We start from the raw sequence: 22,095 nt of genomic DNA on the forward strand, positions 1-22,095 counted from the left end.
AGACAGATGTAAAAGCTTTTTCTTTTATCCTTTACAGCCCTTTACGGCGTGTCCACCATTAGCATGCTAATGCTAGCTACCTCAGGATGATGAGCTCTTGTTGCAACGTTGAGGCATTTGCAGGATGAATTAAAAGGATTAATGCAGTCATTAGCATGTATATGCTCTGAGGATTAAGTTTTATGACTATTTATTTAAAGTCGCTGCAGTTAATAACCTCGTAGTTGGGTTTTCCGGATTGAGCTGACGTGTGAGACAAGCTACCGTCCGTCCAAGACCCTTTATTCCTCTTGGCGTTTATTTTTAAATATTTAAATCTGACAGAACTCTGGTTCTATTTTGTGTTTTTTCTTTCCAATTAAAACTTTGAAAGTTTTCATCAATCAATTACAAACCTTGAAGGTTCGAAGACGACCGAATACGGTTGTCGTCGTTCTGATTTAGCTCAGAAGCTACGACAACTTCTTCATCCTCCAGATGTTTTGTGGCGTAAAGTTGGTCTGGAGTCTCTCTGTTGGGAACTGATTAGATCAAATCAGATTGGGCGCGGCTTTAAGTCGTGGCTGTTGTTGTAAAATACACCGATCAGGCATAACATTATGACCATATCTTAGTATTGTGTAGGTCTCCCTTGTGGTGACTCATCAGAGAATGGACATGGGCCTTCTGAGGGTGTCCTGTGGTGTCTGGCAACTGAATGTTGTTAGTGGGGGGGCCTTTGAGGGGAGGGGCCTCTGTGGATCATCCCACAGATACTTGATCAGTTTGGGATCTAGTGAATTTGGAGGCCAGGTCAACACCTTGTGCTGTTCTTCATGTTTTTTTTTAGTTGTTCCTAAAGTGTTTTTGTGTGTGTGTCTGTGTCATGCTGCATCCTGCTGGGGATGGCTGCTGCCATCAAGGAGTGTCATTGCTATGGGGTGGGGGTGCCTGGTCTGGTCTAGGTGGGTGCTACATGTCTAAGTAACATCCACACCAATGAATGCCAGGTCCAAAAGTTTACCAGCAGAACACTGAATTGTCACAAGATGGTCAATGTTATTCACTTCTCCTGCCAGTGGTCATAATGTTGTGGCTGATCGGTGTAGATCGACATCTAAATAACTTTAAAGGACGAACGGTTCGCAGTGATTAAGCCGCTGCTCTGATTGGTGCCAAATCACGACAAGGAACTTATTATCCGACACTATCACTCGTCGCCTGAAGCGGTTTTTGTTCTTAGGAAATAAAATGAAGCTGTTCCGGTGACCGACCGTCTGGGGGTCCGTTACATGCCCCGTTCACACAGTCTCTCTTCACACCAGGTCACGCGTGGTGCTGCATTTCCGTCCCGGCCCCGAAGATAAACGAACGCGATGCAGATTTGTGGTTTCGCTGCAAATCTTACAAATCATCTTGTTATCTCCCAGCCCTTGTGTCCTAATGTTCCACCAGTGAAATATTACAACTACAACGTGACATTATTTATAGATTTGTTAGATAGATAAATTCTGATGCAGTTAAACTTCCTTTTCTTATCACTCAACTTATGAATTATTTTGCAATATGCTCAGAAAAAAAAAAAAAGTGGATGAGTTCAGTGGGTCATGGTTGAGCTTTAGCTTCAGGAACCAGACTCAGAAACCATTTATTATTCCTCCTGCGGTCTATCCTGCATGCAGAGGGCATCTCTTTCCCAGGTGACCGTATGAAACAGATCTGATTACCAGATGAAAACGCTCCGATTCTTGCCGCCTCAAATCAGCTCATAACCCTGTAAACGTTCGTCTTTCATTCTGATCTAAAACCACAATTATGAGCTCAGGAGCCACAATGGCAGCGCTCTTGATTTTGGGGGCCTGTCGTAATCTGCTTTTCAGAAATTCTCTTTCGCTGAAACGAAATAACTCCATGATCTCAGCTAATCGCTCTCTCTCTCTCTATTACTGCTCATTAAATCCGCGAGGAATCTTTCAGCCGCTCGTTTTGAACCGGCTCTCGTCTTTCGCTGCCTGTGTCACCGACCGTACCAAGGTTTTCTCATTAGTCGGGCAGACGGGTGAATCATTATCATTACAGACTTTATAAAAAAAGAAAAAAGAAAAAAGAAAAGAGGGGAGTGTTGACTTCAGCCCTTCATCTCTGTGTCTGGGAAATGTAGAGATTAAAAGGAGGAATGAGGTAATGCGTGGAAAGACACCTCGGACATTTATTAAACAATTCCTCTCATGATTAACCCCTTTAAATCTTAACTGGGAAATATTACAGCATTAACAGACACTTAGTTCATACGTAAAGAGCTTAACTCTAAAAGTAGGGATGCATCAAACTGTCGCCTGTTGCACTCGAATGCACCGCTGCGGCCATCTTGCATTTCCAGAAGATCTAGCTAATAGCTGGGAGGTCAGGAAGCTATGAGGAGTTTATTCGTTCTAGATGTTGCTGATGTTGGAAATATTTGTGGATTGGATTTGCGCAGATGAGACGAAGAAACGAGGAAAAACTTTCAACGCTTCCATTTCTCTTCTTGTTAACTGGCTCCCTAGGCGGATGATCTCGTTCCACCGCCAATTTGACACGGCGAGCCGCGCCAACGGTGCAGGAACACGGCGCAGGAACACGGCGTCCGAACTGAGGCTGCAGACCCTCAGTGACGGCCCCGGCGCTCATAAAACGGCCGACCGTCGTCACGACCCTGAGAGAAACTGATGATGGAGTTTGTTTTACTTTGTCAGACCAAAGAAAAAAGACCAAATACGTGTCCGGGCCACTGAAAAAGGTGCTGTTGGTTGAGTTGTGCAACAGACGCTGACAGGCAGTTTATGCTTCGGCGTCAATTTGGCGGCATAGCTACGATGCCAGCACAGCAGACCCTAACGCCGTAGCCCGACGGTCGGCTTGGTAGTAGCGTGTTTCCGCGTCAGTATTTCTGACTGCTTCTTCATCTCCGCAATTTTCGAATTGATTGATTTGGATCAATAAAGATGGAAAGGTTAAAGGAGAACTACTGTTTTTTACCCCGGATGATGATAAAAGGTAACTCCTGACTCAACAGGGAATAGCACTAGCGTATCATAACAAAATACTGGTGAAATGAAGTTTCGCGGCAGATAATGCGTTATTTAGAGGCTGCGTTTCGGTGCCCCATTCATTCCCACTATATGGATATACGCGTATGTAATTATCTGACGAACGACTCAAAATTACACCAAAGTTATATGGGTGAGTATTTTATGCCAGAAATAAGGTCCAGGTTGTAAAAAACAGTAGTTCCCCTTTAACTGGGGAGCACGACATTTCAACAAAATATCGGCAAAAGTGACACAGGAAGTAAAAACAAAAATTAACTCGACTGTCAAAAAAGACTGATGGACGCACATAAATGGCTCGCATTGTCGTAGGCTACGTACGTAGGTTATGCCGTCTATGTCCCGACCACCTTAAATGAGCCTTGAGCCTCCAAAGGGAATCGAATCCAAGTAGCATACTTAGCTAATGTTAGCATCCCGTCGGTGCATTTAAAACACTATGAAATGAACCACAAATGATTAACTAATTAACACCGTGCAGAAGAAGAAGCTGCTTTGGAGGTTGCTAAAATTCACCCAGGGCGCTAAACAGGCTAGAACCGCCTCCGAATAAGCCTCAAAACCTGGATACTGGTGCACATGGGTCATAATAGGTGTATCTTAACCTTCTACCTCTCTCTACCTCTCTCTTTTCTTTTCTTCCTCTTCCACCTTTCACTACAGGAAGCCTTCCTCCCGGGTTCCTCAACCATCAGCCATCCATCCCTCCATCCATTTCCCTCTCGTCTTGTCTACTCATAAACTTCGTTTCACCAGTTAATTATTGCAAAAAAAAAAGCTCATAAATTCTTGAGAAAGACTTGAAACGAACTCAAAGATGCTCAGTTTTCTGGAGGTAAATCCACAATTTATATTCAACAAGTTGTCGGTCGTTGGAACAACGTTGGACACCGGAGATCCAGACTCTGCACCAGTGTGTATATGATGTAAGAATATTTAATTTAAGGGTGTACATTACTGCACAAATCCATCTCTGTTACCATGAAAATGATGTTTTCATATGTGTTTATGTCTCCGCTCTGCTTTGGAGGATGCAGTGAGATGTCTGTAATTACACCATCCCTGAATGACCCGGGTTAAGGTTGAGTGTGAAGCGTGAGGAGTTGGAAGAGATGCTGGTTTCTTACCCCGTACTTGCACTGGCGTGAGGAGGACCCGTACTGGAAGCGGCACTGCTCGTCTGCATCGTACACCTGCCCCGGGGCCACTGTTGGGTACAGGAAGTCTCGTTTCAGAGGTTCATTGTCCAGACACGTCCCCCGACCTGAGCTGTCAAAAAGACAAACCTACAATAGGATTGTTTCTTACACCAAAAGAAACCTTTCCACACGTGGCTAATGGCAGAGTTAGAGATGCCAACACCGGACAATTAAAGCCAGCCCTCCTCCTCCTCCTCCTCCCAGACCTCGGCTGGTGTTTGACTCATTTAATTATTTCACCACCCCTGCAGGAGATCTCAAATGACACGTGATTAATGTAGATATTACACATCAGCGCCTCCTCATCAAACAACAGCGGCGAGGCTCATTTCACCGGAGGCCTAAAGAGACCCGTCCTCTCTGATTATATGGCTCCACGATCCTCTGTGTCACTGCTTAGTCTGAGGAGCCAATAAAATGACAGAGGAGGGAGAGGAAGAGAAAAATCTGGAGTGAGCTATGGGTCATACGTCCAGGCCTAGGATTATGTTTAGTCTGTTTTGTCAGATAGAAATATGTGCACTCGCTGAAAACTCGAAGAAGAAGAAGAAGAAAAAAATGCACAGATTACATTTCAGTATTCTTGGTAGCTAAAACAACCAGAATACTGTTTGTTTTGGGTCGGGATGATAACGAGTTTGCGCAAATGAGGATATTTTCTTGGTGCGTTTCAGTTAAATTCGCGTAAGACAAACGCCGTTGAACAAACACCGGCGTATCTCATCCTGTCGCCGAACCTCGCGCTTCTCCCTGAGTCAGAGGATTCTCTGGATGTAAAATATTACTCCCGACTATTTACTATTACACTCTGTTCTTTCCAGCTGTGGCAGCTGCAACATGCAGTGGAATGCTTCCATCCCTCGAAAGGAAAAGTGGGCCCGGTGACAACAATAACGCAGCGCTAGACTTTATGATTGAGCAGACGGCAACTCGGGCCCCGCAACACGAGAGAGGGGAGATTAAACGCTGGCGCTGGGAGAAAATTAAAACGGCGGCTGCTGCTTCGCCCCCAAATTACTAAACATATAAATATATATTTGCTCATTTACCTCTAATGAGACGCTTTTGGATTTACGTGGCCAGGTTTGGAGATATCCTCTTCCTCGGTTTAATGCAGGTCAATGGATATCGTCAGGACTTGCTTGTTGCTTGTATCTGGATTCACAATTAGCGTTCACATCTATATTTTTATTTAGGGATCCAGACATTTTTAAAATGTTAGGATTTGGACTGATCTTTTGTAGAAAGACCACATCCCTACAGCTTCAAGACTTATTCTTCTGTTTTAATGGCGGTTGGCTAACATCAAAGCTGCCAAAAATCAAAGAAGATGAAGCTAAACGTGTCTGTTCTTTAGAAGAAGTTTCCAGTGTAAAATGAAGTCAGTCAGACAGCAGTTGGTAAATAGTGTAATGTGGATGTTCGGTGAGGTGGTAGTGGTTGATTGTCATTCAATGTCACCACAGAGTCCACTCTTGGGCAAAGGCTGCAGCCAAACAGCAACAACGAACCCTGAACGCTGCTTTTAAAAAGAGCTGGAGATGGAGTTTATGGCAGCGTTGGATGACCAGAACATTCCTGGAGTACGAGCTACCCTCTCCACACTACATTAACTTTGACAGAAAGATTTATTGGACTGAATCCAGTCGACTCTAGGAGAAGACAAGAAAAGACTTTAGGAAGCTACAGGAGACCAACTCTAGGACATTTAGGTCTGACTGGTCTGCTGGCCACCAACCAGATGGCTCCTCCCCTTTGTTAAAGGGGAACTACTGTTTTTTTACAATCTGGACCTTATTTCTAGCACAAAATACGGTCGTTTACTCACCCTCACTGACTCAACTTTTGTGTCATTTGCACTTGTTCAAGAGCTAATTAGATCTGCGTATATATCCATATAGTGGGAGTGACTGGGGCACCGAGATGCAGCCTCTAAATAACGCATTTTCTGCCACGAAACTCGTTAATTTAGCCAATATTTTGTTATCATACACTAGTGCTATTCCCTGTTGAGTCCGGAGTTACCTGTTATCATCATCCGGGGTCTGTAGATTGACCTTAGCGTATCATAACAAAATACTGGTGATATGAACGAGTTTCTCGGTGCCCCAGTCACTCCCACTATATGGACACACGCTGATCTAATTATCTCCTGAACGAGTGCAAATGACACAAAAGTTATATGGGTGAGTAAACGATAAGGTCCAGGTTGTAAAAAACAGTAGTTCCCCTTTAAGTCCTGACTTCCTACGTTACTGCTGCTGTCACACGTTGCCACGAGACCTTGCTAGCCATGAGTCTAGAGGTAACTGCACTAACGCTGAGAAACAGTTGAAGTAGTGGAATCACAACTATTAGGCTACAGGTTATCAACATGATTCAAGTGAGTTTTCCTTATAGTTTTATAATACGTGTGAGGCAACGACCTCATCCTTTCGTTTATGTCGTAGCGTTTTCCACATTCAGTTAGCTGTCGGCCGCTAGCTTGCTAAACTGTTAGCCTCTGTGTCTCCTATGTGCAAGTTTACGGATGTTATCACCTATTCCTCAGCCATTTCATGTAAACAACTTCTTCCGTGTGTCGTAATCACGAAGGCACCAGTTCCATCTGAAGTCAGCGTCAGCTAGATCCACCCCTCGCTCTGCCCCGGCACCTCCCATTGCCCATATATGGTCAATTATTGTTTGATTTCTTTTGAAACATCTTGAGTTGTTGCCCAAGTTTAAAGTACAGTCCAAATCCCAGACAATCGGGAGGTAACTCGTGTGGACTTGGTACGGGTAGATATCCCAGAATGCATTGCACAGATTCAAATGTTCCGGAGTAAAAGGAGCAGGACATTCTTCCTTCACTCTCTCTTGTCTTTCTTCCTCTCTCAAACCCCCCTTTTTTCTCGCTTCCTGGGTGGAATAATCCTATTTCCCGACTCTCGTTCCTCCGAGTACCCTCTCACCAGCTACTGAGGCCCCCAGACTCAGTATTTATTGGTTTGGAGAGAGACAAAATAGTCAAAGTTTAAACATAGGGGCTATTGTTTGACGTTGTCGCAAAGGCTTCCTGTCCGGTGGATTCAGCCAAATTCATTACACCAAGGGGAAATATCTTCTAATAAGCAGAAACGTCAGCGATCCCTGAACTCTGACACCGGGGCCGTTCGCATATATATAGATATTAACCAGACAGCAGCGTGATTAAATCAAGCTAACCCAACGATTATCATAAGGCACCCAGTCAAACAAAATCAGAATCAATCGAGTACGTGGCCTCTGAGGGTTTAATAAAGCCAAACTGCCTGCCTCTTAACGTTTATAGCAAACTGGCACGCAGGCCCGGGAGAATAAACTATGACTGAACTGTGAGCGCATTCATAAACCGTTCCTAAAAATCCCCAAACAAAGCGGCGCATATTGCTCGAGCTAAAGAAAAAAAAACAAAAAAAAAAACGGCGGTGAATCTAGGCCAACACCGCAGCCAAAGTTGTTTACTTGGCAGGGAGAAGCGCGAGCAATATCCAAAACTCTGATTGAGGGGAGGATAATTGGAGTTTACAGACAGAACGCTTTTGTGAGAAACATAAAAGCTATAAAGGCAATAAAAGGCGAAAGCTCAAATAGGCCCGGACTGATGCAAAGAGGTGTGTGAGATGAGATATTCCAATTCTCTAAAGTAAAACAACTGTCTTGCTTTTTTATTTATATATTTTTGTTTCTCTTTGCGTTCTCGAGCCAGAAATGGACAGGAACCCGGCGGGGGCAGCAGAGAAGCGGCTCTTTGTGTCCCCAGTCGGAAGCTGGCATTTAACACCGCTCACCGAGCCTCCTCCGACTGTTTTCAGCCGGAAACATCATCTGACAACCGCGGACGCTATTATCCGCTTCCTCGGAGGGCCTCGCCGGCTAAACACGGGCAACAAAGACACGGACACGCCGCAGACTCGTAGCCAAACCTCCACCACCACCATCAGGATGTATGTGGGAATCTGGAAGAAGCGCCTCGCAGTGAATTGGTGACGTGACAAACGGAGGCATCCTGCTAGAAATAGGCTCTATCATCAAGGGTGCAATGAAAGATGACACTTTTTGCAGATAAATGCACATTATTATCATTATTATTACGCATAATCGGACAGCAGGAGGCCGAACCGAAAACCTCAAGTGTTTCAAAACTGGACTCAGATCAAATGTTTAAGTTCTACTTCTGTCTAAAGCCGTGAGCCAAATGGTCGCTGGTTTGAATCCAAGGACTGAAAGGAACAAATGCAACTGAAGTGTCCTCCAGCAAGGCGGCTAATCCCACTAAAACCTGACGACGTGCACACAGCTGCACACTAATTTCAATGTGTGCCAAAAAAAGAATATATAAAAAGTGTAGAAAATGTGCAAATTGTTAAAGTTTAAAGGAATTTATTTGGGACTTAGGGCTGTTGCAGCAGATAAGGCTTGTTCAACATCAGGAGAACAGCATCTCTGTTTAGTTTGCATCTAAACCATAATGCCTCATAAATCTACTGTAGCTACACCGATCAGCCGCAATATTACGACCACCAACAGGAGAAGTAAATAACATTTAAACCATCTTGTGACAGTTCAATGTTCTGCTGGGAAACTTCTGGACCTGGCATTCATTGGTGTGGATGTTACTTAGACATGTAGCACCCACCTAGACCAGACCAGGCACCCCCACCCCATAGCAATGACACTCCTTGATGGCAGCAGCCATCCCCAGCAGGATGCAGCCACAAAAACGCTTTAGGAACAATTCAAAAAAACATGAAGAACAGCACAAGGTGTTGACCTGGCCTCCAAATTCACTAGATCCCAAACTGATCAAGTATCTGTGGGATGATCCACAGAGGAGGACCCTCCCCCTCAACCCACGGGACCCAAAAGTAAAGTCAATTTGTAAGCCAACAAAGGCGTCTTCAGTCCTTCATGAATGATACCAGACGCTGTCATCTCTCAAATATTAAATAGATAACCGTCTCTCCGTCACGTCTGGACTTGTTCCTCATTGTCTGCGTTGAAATATCCAGTTGCCTAAACAGCATTTAAATATTTTGTAAATTTAATGAATCATTTCATCCGTTCTTTATGTAAAAATCTGTTTTGCAGCAGCCTTCAGATCATTATCAGGCTCTTAATCCTGTTTCATAATTCTAATCTGTGCACTACTACTTCTGCAGAGTCAGCATCTCATTCCTGCAAACAGGTTTAGTGACCTTTTCTTTTTTCTTTTTCTTTTTTTTTGTTGGTGCTCTTTATTCTAAAACTTTAATAAGAAGACGACCTTTTCAATCCCACAAATGTTACTAAGATAAGTCGGAGGGGGGTCCTTGACCTCATCCTGGGATCATTAAAAAGGTATTAGCTGCTCTGTGGGTTAGCGTTAGCCGCCACCAGGAAAAACACAGCTGAACTGTTGTTGGTCGAGTTGCACAGAGGGGCAAAGCAGGTTTTGAAAAGGAGAAAGAGTTTGTGCAAGAGTTGGTTTGATGTATATGTTATGTGTTAGAACATGCAACCTGTTATTTGCTCTTTAATTTATCAGGTTAAATGGTTTAATCTGGTAAAGAAGCGACGTTTTTCTTCATCCTTAATCTTAATCTGCTCATGTAGACCCTACGTGTCCCAGGACCTTCAATCTGCTTTCATTTATTTGTGTGCTCCTGCATTTTGTCTCCTCTCAGCTCATCCGCCTAAACAGCAGGGCGGTGGTTGGAGGCAGCTGGCCTGCACGCCGCCGCCGCCACCACCACCGAGCTCCAACGTCATCCGCCTCGCGGTGCACGGACGCAGCAGCGGAAAGCAGTTCGGTTATCACACACAGCCACAAGGAGGTCTGGCAGGAGCCTTGGTGATGAAATGGATGTGAATGAGCGGGGAAGGCCTTAAATACGACGCGGCCGAGCGGGTCACCGCAAGGGTCAGCCGGCGGCGGCGAGTTGTAAAGCGAGACAGCTGCTGCAAAGCAGGCAGGAAAACAGGAGTGCACCTTCTCCTCTACTCAACAGCACATCCAAACACACTCATCCACTTACTCGAGGAAGCTGGTGATGTAGTCCTTGCTGCAGGCGGACCAGGAGAAAGGGTTGGTGTTGGCTGTTATGTGAGCGGCCATCAGCTTGGCCGTCTCGTGGCCTTTGGTGCCACAGGAATTCCCGATGCCGTCGTGGTTCATCCCGAAACTGAAACACACACACAAGACACAAAAGCCGCAGTTAATGCAGCTGCTGGAAATGATGCTCCTCTGGTCTGGAGGTGGCCCTGGCTTGAACCGCGGCGGTGGACGGTCCAGGCTGCAGGCTGGAGTCTAACCCGAGCAGGCTGTAAAGACGGAGCTCTGCGGCTCTGAAACAGCTGTGCATGTGAAGGGGTCAGGGGTCAAACCCTGTCTGGAGCTCGGCAGGAATGAAAAAAAGTTCTAATCACCACTCTGATGCCTGCCTGTCAATCACCGCCTGCAGGTCTGAGCAGGCCGGGAGGGAGAGTCACCGCCGACTTACAGCCGGGACACAAGAATGCAGCTCACTCTGAATTCACGCTGCATATTAATCACTGAAACAATTCTTCTTCTTCTTCTTTTTTTTTTTAAATCTGTGCATTCAAGAGAAAAGCCTGACGCTGCAGCAGGATGTCAAAGCTCACTTTTCCTTACGGTCCACGAGCACAAATCAGCTCTAATGTATATAACAAACCCGACCACATCGTGCAGCCTCAACCTGTTTTTCTAAGGCTGGCGTTTATGACATTTTACTCTACTCTGGAAATAAATCAGGCCGCTTGAAACCCCGCTGCAGTGTGTGTGTGTGTGTGTGTGTGTGTGTGTGTGCTCGTGTTTTTTTTATACATCCTCTAGAAGCAGAGACTATTTTTACAACTGCCCCACAACAGAAGCAGACACGAGACATAATAAAGGAAATCGCCATCTTGCTGAACTCTCTGGAGAGGGATACGTAGACTAATACATCATCATTATTTTGCTTTATATTCAGGAAGAAAGAGCCAGAGGTATGTGGACGCTGACATTTGCATGAGGAAATATGTCGAGATACAGTTCAGGACGTCTGCAACGGGGGGGGAGGCTAACATGTAAGACTGGGGAACCTGAGCAGTGTTTGTTTAAGAGCAATTTACAATTGTGGATGAGATACAAAAAAAACATCTGAAGTGAAGTTAAAGGGTTTGGGTCGAGGTTTTAATCCAAAAAAAAGATTTAAAACTGAAGGTTAATCAGATATACCACGGTCACCGCCTTAGTTTAACATGTTAGCATGCTTGCTAATTAGCGCTGTACAGCAGAGGCTGATGGGAATGCCACTGGTTTGCAGGCGTTTGATTAAAAGCCACAGATCTGGAGAAATATTTAAATTTACACCTGATGGTGGCGCTAAATGGAAAAATGGGAAAACTCATGGACTCTATGTAAAGATATAGAAACGCTCTATGACAACTATACGTTGTATAGCCTTCTTATGTATATAATATATATATTTATTTCTGTCTCTACTTCTTGTACATTTGTTCATATGCTAATTTTGGATATTTTTTGCTTATACTTTTTTATTTTATTTTTTATTATTTATTTTTTATTATTTTTATTATGTTTTTCTTTTTACTTGTGGTTCTCAAGAGTTTTTTTATGTGCAATTGAGCTACTGTGACCAATCAATTTCCCTTGTGGGTGAATAAAGTCTATATCTGTGTAAGTTGCCACGACAACGTGTGTAAACTGAGCACAAAATATAAAATATTAAGACAAAAAATAAATCTCACTAAGATGAAACATCTTAAATCAAGGCAAAGGACGCCTGTAAGATGATTCTTATTACTAGGTGCGGTGGTTAGCACTGATGCCTCACAGCCAGAAGGTTCTGGGTTCTAATCCATCATGGCTGACTGATTCCTTTCTGTGTGTAGTTTGCATGTTCTCCCTGTGTCTGCGTGGGTTCTCTCCAGGTACTCCAGCTTCCTCCCACCGTCCAAAGACATGCTGGTTAGGTTCATTTGTGATTCTAAATTGGCTGTAGGTGTGAGTGTGAATGGTTGTCTGTCTCTCTGTGTTAGCCCTGTGATTAGACTGGAGACCTGTCCAGGGTGTACCCCACCTCTCACCCAATGACAGCTGGGATAGACTCCAGCCCCAATAACCCTCCAGAGGACAAGCGGTTACAGAAAATGAATGAATGAATGTTCCTAAATGATCTTAATAATCTGTTAGAACTCGTTATTGAGATTTTCTTACTGGTTAGAATTTCTTATTTCAAGCTTCTTCTCCTTTTCATCTCTTAACTCTTAACCAAATGTCATTCATTACACATACTCATGAATGATGAAAGCAATAACATCATGGACTGTAAAGTCACGACTGTTGCACAAATCGACTTGTGTTTTTTTTAGTATTTTATCAGTAGTTTTGATATATCTGCTGGTTCTTTGAGGCTAGAGATATATTTAAAAAATCATGGCGAGTCACATTTTACTGATCAATTTGCTTGTTTAAAGTCAAAGCTTAACTTTACTTTTCTTGAGTTTTTACAGTGTAGGCAAATTTGGAAGCCACAGTTTGCCGAACACAATAGAACCACTACAGTTTTAACGGTTTTAGATGAAGACAGGTGAGTGCAACAACTACTTTGTCAAAGTTGGGATTTAACTTAACTTACTTAACTTAAAAAAATAAGATGATGATTATTGTCAGTCTTACGTATGCCAATAGATGAAATACATTCCAGACCAACGACAGTACTGACTTTAAAGTCACGGCCATAGCAATAGAGTGAACTGTTCTGTTCACATTGTACTTCTATTAACACAAATCTACTAGTTTTTAGTATTTTATTAGTAGTTTTAAGATATCTGCTGGTTCTCTGAGGTTAGATGTGTTTGCTTATTCTATTTGCATCATTTTGCTTATTTTAAGTCACATATTCCTTATTTTAAATATTTTATCTCTTGAGTTTTTGCAGCGCAGGCACATTTGGAAATCTTAAATCTGAACAACGTCTCTTGAACAACCCCCACGTCTCATTTAAAGACAGAAATCAGTCTGAGGCCGTCTCCCACTTTACACCGTTCTGTTCACATTTCACTTGTATCAGCACAAATCTACTTATCTTTGGTATTTTATTAGTAGTTTGGAGATATCTGCTGGTTCTTTGAGGTTAGCTAATCATTGCAAGTCACATTGTACTGATCATTTTGCTCATTTTAAGTCATATACTCCTCATTTTAAATATTTTATCTCTTGAGTTGTTGCAGTGTAGGCACATTTGGAAATCTGAAATCAGACAACGTCTCTTGAACAACTCCTGCGTGACTCAAAACTCACTTGTGGCCGATCTCATGCGCGATGGTGAAAGCGGAGCCGAGGCCGATGTCTTCGTTGATGCTGCAGCTTCTCTCCGGCTCGCACATTCCAGCGACTGAGGCCAGGCCTGGACGCAAACACACAAACACACGGCGGACAAACATACAAACGCCAGGTCAGGTTGAAGCATTCTTCAGAGACGCGGTCGTAAAAAACTAGGATTCTTCACATAGGACGGCCCTGTACGCTGCACCAGGTTAGCATCAAGGCCCAGACGTCTCTCTCTTTTATTTACACATATATATATATATATATATATATTTCAGTTGCTGGAAAATGTCTAGACATGGGTTAGATTTATACATTTCAATCCATGTAACAAGGGATCGCCTACAACGGGAGCCAAAGAACAGAAATATAAGAACCCCCCTCACCAACGTTGTGCCCCGGCAGAAACCTGTCAGAAAATATAGATGTTTTCCTCATTTTCAAAAGTTGGAGAGAGAGCGAGAGAGAGAGAAAGAGAGAGAAAAGGGGGGGAGGAGAGGAGAGTAGAGGGTGTTTAAAGTTAAAAACTGCTCCACAGTCCAGGTGTGTTTGGTCCTTTCTTCCCAAAGCCTGACAGGTCAGATAGGGAGACTGCAGGCAATCCCTCACAGATTGCATCTACAGGTGACGGGAGAGTGGATCATGTGACGGCGTAAAGCAGGTGTGTGTGTTAATGTGTAGAAGGTTTCAGTTATTTCTTGTTGATTGAAGCGGGTTTTAGTCGGTTATCTACAGCTTTTGTTATATTCTCAACGTTTTCAATGGAAGCCTGTGACGCTGAGATAGAAAACTAAAGTCTGGTTGCTGCGTGGCGGACGTGATGCGCTGCAGATCAAAGTTGTATGTTTTATACATACTTTTATACATTCTACATCACTTTTATTTTATTTTTGACCCTTTTTTCTGACTGTAATTCCTCCTGTCTCTGTGTAACGACGCTACTTGATAGCCCAACTTTCCCACGGGATGAATAAAGTCTATCTAAATCTATCTATTTATGTTTGAGGTAACAGTGGAAAGAAACAGGAAGTAGTCGGGTGAGAGAAGTAACCGATAGATCTAAATGCAACTGGATTGTCCTCCAACCAGCCTACTGTTTCTCTTCTGTCCATCAACACGTTAAGCCCCACCCCCAAGCGATCTGATTGGCCAGGCAGATCGTTGCAGGAGCAGAATCAGTTCCCAACGGAGTAGTTGTGGGCGAAGAGAGCTGGTCTGGCTTCCAGGCTACTCAGTTTATGGCTTATTGTGGGACCAGCTCCCAGTTTGGGTTCAGGAGGCAGACATCCTCTCTACTTTTAAGGTCAGGCTTAAGACTTTCCTTTTTGATCAAGGTTATAGTTAGAGCTGGACTGAACCGTCCCTAAGTCATGCTGCTATAGGCCTAGGCTGCTGGGGGACGATGCACTGAGCACATGTCCTCTACTCTCTTCTCTCCAGCACTGAGCTCCTACTACTATCTTCTCTCCAGGACCGAGCTCCTATCCTCTACTATCTTCTCTCTAGCACGAGCTCCTATCCTCTACGCTCTTCTCTCCAGCACCGAGCTCCTATCCTCTACTCTCTTCTCTCTTCTCTCCAGCACCGAGCTCCTATCCTCTACTATCTTCTCTCTAGCACTGAGCTCCTATCCTCTAATTTCTTCTCTCCAGCACGAAGCTCCTATCCTCTACTCTCTTCTCTCTTCTCTCCAGCACCGAGCTCCTATCCTTTAATTTCTTCTCTCTAGCACGAGCTCCTATCCTCTTCTCTCTTCTCTCTTCTATCCAGCACCAAGCTCCTATCTGCTGTGAGTTTTTCTTGCACCGTTGTCTACATGCTTGTTCTGGTTCTTTCAGACCGGATTTTGTAAAGCGTCTTGTGACAATTTGTTATTGACGCTATGTAAATAAAATGGAATTGAATTATTCAAAAACGAAGTGGTGTAGTTCACCCTGATAGCCCACCTGGTTGAGCTTAAGTTCATATTTAATAGATGACCTGTTGCAACCCCTCTCAAAAGAAGAGCAAAATGTGGAAACCACACATTAATCTTTCAAAGAACGTCCAACCAAACCAAACCAAAGAAGAGTGAGACTGCTCAGACACATATATTGATATACAAATGAGGAAGTAGGTCTTAAATAAGCCTGAAAGCCGCCACAGACCACATAGCTAGCCAAGGTTAGCCCATTTTTCTGCAGGCGTAAGACTTCTGCCTCCTCGGAGGTGAATCCTCACGTTCTTAACCAGAAAAACACGATTCAAAGAGCTGGAGTTAAAACCTCAGACAAACAGAAACGGCGCAGAAAACAAGATGAAATACGGCTTTAATGATCTCATCGTTCCATCTGTTGCTGTTTCTTTTTACCTCCCAGGTAGAGGAGAAGAAGAAGAATGGTTTATTTTTGCTGAGACTGCTATATTGCACAACTAATGTCACAACAACTTCTCCCGCTCTCTGCCAAGAGTTAAAACTTCTTCCCGCTCGGTTTTCTTTTCGTTTTAAATTGTGCAGAACACTTTCACCGTCGGCAGCTTTCAACGTGGAGATCTTTCCACTGACAAGGAAAACAAAGGTGAAGGTTTTCGGAAGTGTCTGCAAACTGAATGTGTGAACTTCTACACACATTTGGATGAACTGACGCTTCGTTTTTCTTGCATGTGCACGGACTTCGTTTTTGACATCAGGGTCAACATTTCCTGCAAAATGAAAAGCCCGGCGATCAGTCCTGCTTCAGATTTATTTATTTTTTTCCCCTCTCCTGTGTAGTTTGCACCGACTCCCTGGCCTCCCCGCTAAAAGTGTCATGGCTTTTGTATCCTCTTCGCTAAGAGGCTAAACAAGAATAGACTCGCAAATCAGGAGGCCACTGAAACCATTACTGCGGGGAGAGAGGGAGCCCGGAGGTGAAGAAAGAAGGAGGAGAGGGAGGGAAAGGAAGGAGGGTGGCTACTCTACGATTAGTTTAAGAATGTGTGTGTGTGTGTGGTGGTAGTGGGGAGGGGAGGGGAGGGGAGGGGAGAAAGAAAGAGAGAGAGTAAAGTGTGGGTCGTGGGTGAGTGCAAACACACACAAACACACACACACACACACACACACACAGTGCACTGCAAGCTGTTTTCTTAACACCGGGGTGGACTGTGTATTATCTCCAGCCCCGTGATTACTCGGTGACCCTAAAGGCCAGAGATCTGACCCGGGAGCACGATCCCCGAGAAGGGGAGAGGACAGGGGGAGAGAGAGAGAGGGAGGGAGGAGGGGATGGGGTGGCGGTGAGACAACGAGGAAGCCAAGCAGATGCCAGGGCAATTAAAGCGACCGGGGAATGTGACGAATGCGGTCAATCTGTCAAACCACCCCTGAAGTCACAATATTACCTCCAAGATATACTGTGGTGCCTGCGGGGCCTTCACAAAGATAAGATGGGGAGGCGGGTGGGGGGGAGAAAAGAAAAGGGGGGAGAGTCTCACCCTGACACCGCTTGCTGTCCTTTTTCCACCCCCAGCATCACCCACAGCCTGCATATCACCCACTCTATCTCCCCTCCGCGTCCTCTAACACTCCCTATAATTGTCCTTTTCCCCTTCCATTTTCCTTTCAACTCCTCCTCTCCTTCTTCTTCTCCTTCTCCTCCTCCTCCCTCTGCCATCACTCTCCTCTCCTCTCCTCTTCAACCCACCTCTCTCTCCCTCCTCAGCTTTTCCAACACTTCTTTTTTTTAAATTCTCCCTCTCTCTGTAAACACCTTAGACAAACTGAGGTTAGAGGCAGAGGACGGAGACGGAGGAGTTTCATAAACCCGGAGGAGGCTACCACGGGCCGTCCAGGGTTCAGGCCTCAACCAACACAGATGGGGGGTGGGGGGGGACCACCACTGAGGGGGGCTGTAATAACACAAGTGAAAACATCCTTCTCATTATGTCTCACAGGAGCCGTCTGGTGTTCTTCTTCTTCTAAAGGGGGAGACCGTGAAGGCTGCTAAATAAGGTTTGTCTGAGGACACGTTGAAGGACGAAAGCCTCTCCAGAGGGGAGACGGATAAAAAAAAAACTCTTAAACCAGAGATTCGTATCGTCAACATCGGCTACGATTACTTATCTGGCAAGAAAACACACGTTAGCGCACATGAGCTTCGGTCCACTCACCTAAAGTGCCACAGGGTTTGTTCTTGTAGGTGCAGATGTCATACCTAAGAAAAGAACACAAACAATTGAATTAACTGCTTTTATTTTATTTATATATATTTTATATTTATACAGTTTTTTTTCTTCCTCCACTGGCTCGTTGCCATTTCATTCTTTCCCCGTTTAATCACACAGTCTGGCGAGATATAATCTCAGCCTTTAGCATAACAAAGGCATATGATGAAGTCATGACAGGTTTGGTTCTGGAAAACACCTGGTTCACTCCTCCATCTACAGCTCTCTGCAAAACGTCACTTGACTTAACACACAGAACAAGCAGAAAGGCTCCGGTCACGCTTTGCTCTCGCTGTTAACCCAGGTAATCCAGTAGAGGAATAAAGAATAAATGAATAAATAAATAAATAAATAAATAAAATGCCAGAACACTTTGTGCTCCGGTGCTTTAAGAACACATCATACGGTTCTAATGAATGATCCAATCATTCCTAAAGCTTTTAATCTATTAAAACCAAGGGCACTGCAAATTTAATTTCACTCTCCCTCCCCTCCCTCATTCTCTCCCGGTGAATTCCTCTCCCTCCCTCTCTCTCTCTGTCCTCTGCTTCGTTTCTGGCGCTCCGAACCAACGAGGTACGTTTGTTTAGATTTATTCAGCTAATTCGGGCAAAAACACTTTATCCGACGCAGAGGCCAACGACGGAGGAGGTCGCTTTAATGAAGACGGGTGAGGGATGGTGAGTTATGTCAACACGCTGCAGGAGATCACCGCTGATCAGTGTTAATCAAGAACTGCAGGGAACAATGTCTGCTTCCTGGTTTGACTGACCGGCCACAAAGCCCTCTGTCTCTTTTAATAAGTTAATACATTAAGTAAGTAGTGAAGAGCTGAAGGACTTTATTAGAACTCATTACACCAGTTGGAAGCAAATGTGATGCTCTAGAAAATATATTTGACCCCAGAGAAGGCTGAACCTTTGGAGGTTAGGTTGTGGATGTCCCAATTGTTTTTTATCATGATTGGATCAGATCAGGCTTCAAGCAAGTCCAGATCTTTTGTAGTTATTTATTTCTGGTCTGATATAAACCAAAACCAGGGCACAGTGGTGTGGTGGTTAGCACTGGTGTCTCCTGATCCTGGTCTGCAGTGGTCCAAGGAAGGAGGACAACCAGAGACAGGTGGCGTCTACTCAAAAACTCTACAAGTCCCATTGCCTTTTTTTAAACTCTTTTTGGCTATACCATGGGCGTGGTGGTTAGCACTGGTGCCTCACAGCAAAAAGGTTCTGGGTTCTAACCCATCATGGCCCGACTGGTTTCTTTCTGTGTGGAGTTTGCATGTTCTCCCTGTGTCTGTGTGGGTTCTCTCCAGGTACTCCAGCTTCCTCCCACCGTCCAAAGACATGCTGGTTAGGTTCATTGGTGATTCTAAATTGGCCGTTGGTGTGAATGTCTCTCTGTGTTAGCCCTGAGATAGACTGGAGACCTGTCCAGGGTGTACCCCGTCTCTCACCTAAATGACAGCTGGGCTCCAGTCGCCCCGTAACCCTTAACAAGACAATGGGTTACAGAAAAAGAACGAACGAAGGTACGAACATAAACCAAAACCACATCCCTGTAGCGTCAAAGCGCCTTCTTCTTCTTCTTCTGTTTTAATGGCAGCTGGCTATCGTCAAAGCTGCCAAAAATCAAAGAAGAAGAAGAAGAAGAAGAAAATGATTACACATGTCTGCTGTGTGGAAGAACTGCACTCTGCAAAATTAAGTAAGTCTGACGGAGGTGGTGGTAGTTGATCATCATTCAATACTACCACCTTGATTCAACAGCTCCAAAAACAAAACCACTAAACAGAATCCATGGAGTCCACTCAGGTTAAAGGCTGCACCCAACCAACAACAACAAACACTGAACGTTTAAAAGAAGAGAGAAATCTTCCAGAGAGGGTTAGGGAGTTCATGGCAGCGTTGGATGACCAGAACGTTTCAAGGTACCAGCTACCCTCTCCACACTACATTAACTTTGACGGTCGACTCTAGGAGAAGACAAGGAAAGACTTCATTAAAGATCAGATCGAGACTAAGTTCGTAGCAAACAAATAGATGTGTATGTACGCCATTATTTGCCAACGGTACTGCTTTAGTAGTTTACAAAGAGAAGTGAAGGCAAAGCAATGCGAGGGGCTTTGTTTTTTTTGCAAGCAAGCAACTTGGGGTTTGTTGTCTTTGGCATGTGGAGGGGCTGGAGATGGAACCACTGACAAGCATTAGCCAGCACCGCTTCCCTTCTTCATAAAGTTTTAATTATCAGACGCTGCAGGTGACAGCGCTGACTACAGCCTGCTAAACATGAATGAGCTGGTGGTGTACCGGTTCTACGAGGTCTGTAAAAACAATGCGCTATCGCATTTCACATCTTCCTGCCAAAAAAAAAAAAAAAAAAAAAAAAAGGGAAAGCCCGGGAGATAAACTCCATGACCACGGCCTGTAGTCTCTTCTCGTTCAGCCTCCGGTGCTTCTGCTTACTAAGTGAAGCTAAAACTAATAATAAAAACAGAAGCCAAACGAGCTGGAGAACGTCAGCTGACAGGCAACAGCCGAGAGCACACCTCTGACAGAAAGGCTGTTTTGTCCAGAGTCCAGAAAGTCAAAAATCTTGGCTTTAGCCTGCGTCAATCACATAAACGTATCCTCTCTGTAGACGCAACCGGTGGTGTGGAGGAGATGCACTCTAGTTGCTAGGTTATGTGGCCAAAACAGATCTGGCAACAATGGGGCCTATTCTAGGTAATGACAGAGTTTTTCTGTTTTGTAGTAACACCCTTAACATAAATTGCAGGTTGACAGGTTAGAGTGCGTCTGCAGCAGAACGGAGGTCTTTATTCACTTCGGCTTTAACAGCTACAGGTAAAGTGTGCGCGCAGGAACCTGGCCCCAGCAGAAAATATTCCACAACGTGTTCCCTCAAAATGAGAAAATAAGCGGTACTTACAAGGAAAAGTGCTGTTAAAATAATACGTCTCACGGTTCCAGCTTGGATCAGTGCACTGACAACTGAGCAAAATGTGGTTCGTATCTGCAGCTGTGAGCCAAGTCTTACCGGGTGATTAGGACAGCGTTGTCGTGATGAGCCATCCCGTTCTCTGGAATACTGTTTCCATCGCCGTGATGAGACAGGATGGACTTCTGCCACTTACAGAAACTGTCCAGAGACTTGTCAGCGTGGTGATTAATTTCCAGGTTTGGCTGCAAAGGACACACATGAAAACACGGTACAGTGTAAAATCCAATACAACTGAACCAGACCAAGTAATACAGCACAAACATTCTGCTACAGTACATTACAGTATTAGGTTATGTTGTGTCATATCGTACTGTTTCATGATGTGTTGTATCGTCTTATTTTGCACCATATCATAATGTGCTGTCACATTTATACTATATTTGTCTAACTGTGCCGTATTTTATCACGCTGCGTCACGTTCAAAGACATCATGACCTACAGCATTGTACGTTATCATATTGCTATGCATTGTATTGTATTGTATCACATCGCATCGCTTTGTTTTGTTTTGTTACACATCGTATCGCATCTTATCACTTTGTATCATATCTCATTGCTTTGTTTTGTTTCATATTGTATCGTATCGCATTGTATCTTTTTGTTTTGTATCATATTTTTTGTATCGTATCATATCGTATTGTATCATATCTTATAATATTGTATCAAATCACATTGTATCATATCACATTTTATCGTATCATATAACTTCATATTGTATCTTTTTGTATCGTATCGTACCATTTTGTTTTGTATCGTATTTTTTTAAATCGTGTTACATCATATAGTGTGGTATCACATTTCATCATGTTGTATCATATCCTATAACCTCATATTGTTTGATTTAGCTTAGTTTAGTTCAGTTTTGTATCGTATAATTTTGTATTGTAACTTTAGTTTAGTTTAGTTTTCCTATTATATCGCATCATATCTCATCGCTTTGTTTTGTTTTGGTTCATATTGTTTCGTATCGTATTGCACTGTATCGTATCACTTTGTATTGTATCGTATTTTTTGTATTGTATCATATCGTATTGTATCATATCACATCATTTCGTATCACATTGTATCATATCACATAACTTCATGTTGTATCTTTTTGTTTTGTATAGTATCGTACCGTTTTCTTTCGTATTGTGTCACATCATATAGTGTGGTATCACATTTCATCATATTGTATCATATCCTATAACTTCATATTGTATGATTTAGTTTAGTTTAGTTTTGTATCGTATAGTTTTGTCTTGTAACTTTAGTTTTTAGTTTTCATATTGTATCACGTCGTATCACA

At 43.7% G+C, this 22,095-nt stretch overlaps 1 protein-coding gene across 1 annotated transcript in view; it reads right to left on the reverse strand.

The window, feature by feature from the left end:
• adamts6 (ADAM metallopeptidase with thrombospondin type 1 motif, 6) overlaps positions 1 to 22,095 on the reverse strand; it is a 70,755-nt gene that overhangs the window by 42,952 nt on the left and 5,708 nt on the right. The window contains 5 exon segments of the mRNA XM_084571875.1: positions 4,196 to 4,337; positions 10,306 to 10,452; positions 13,596 to 13,701; positions 17,751 to 17,794; positions 20,844 to 20,989. Of these exon segments, the coding sequence (XP_084428001.1) occupies positions 4,196 to 4,337; positions 10,306 to 10,452; positions 13,596 to 13,701; positions 17,751 to 17,794; positions 20,844 to 20,989 (585 nt within the window).

Source organism: Chelon labrosus, assembly GCF_963514085.1.
Source record: "Chelon labrosus genome assembly, chromosome: 22".
NCBI classification, from domain to species: Eukaryota; Metazoa; Chordata; class Actinopteri; order Mugiliformes; family Mugilidae; genus Chelon; species Chelon labrosus.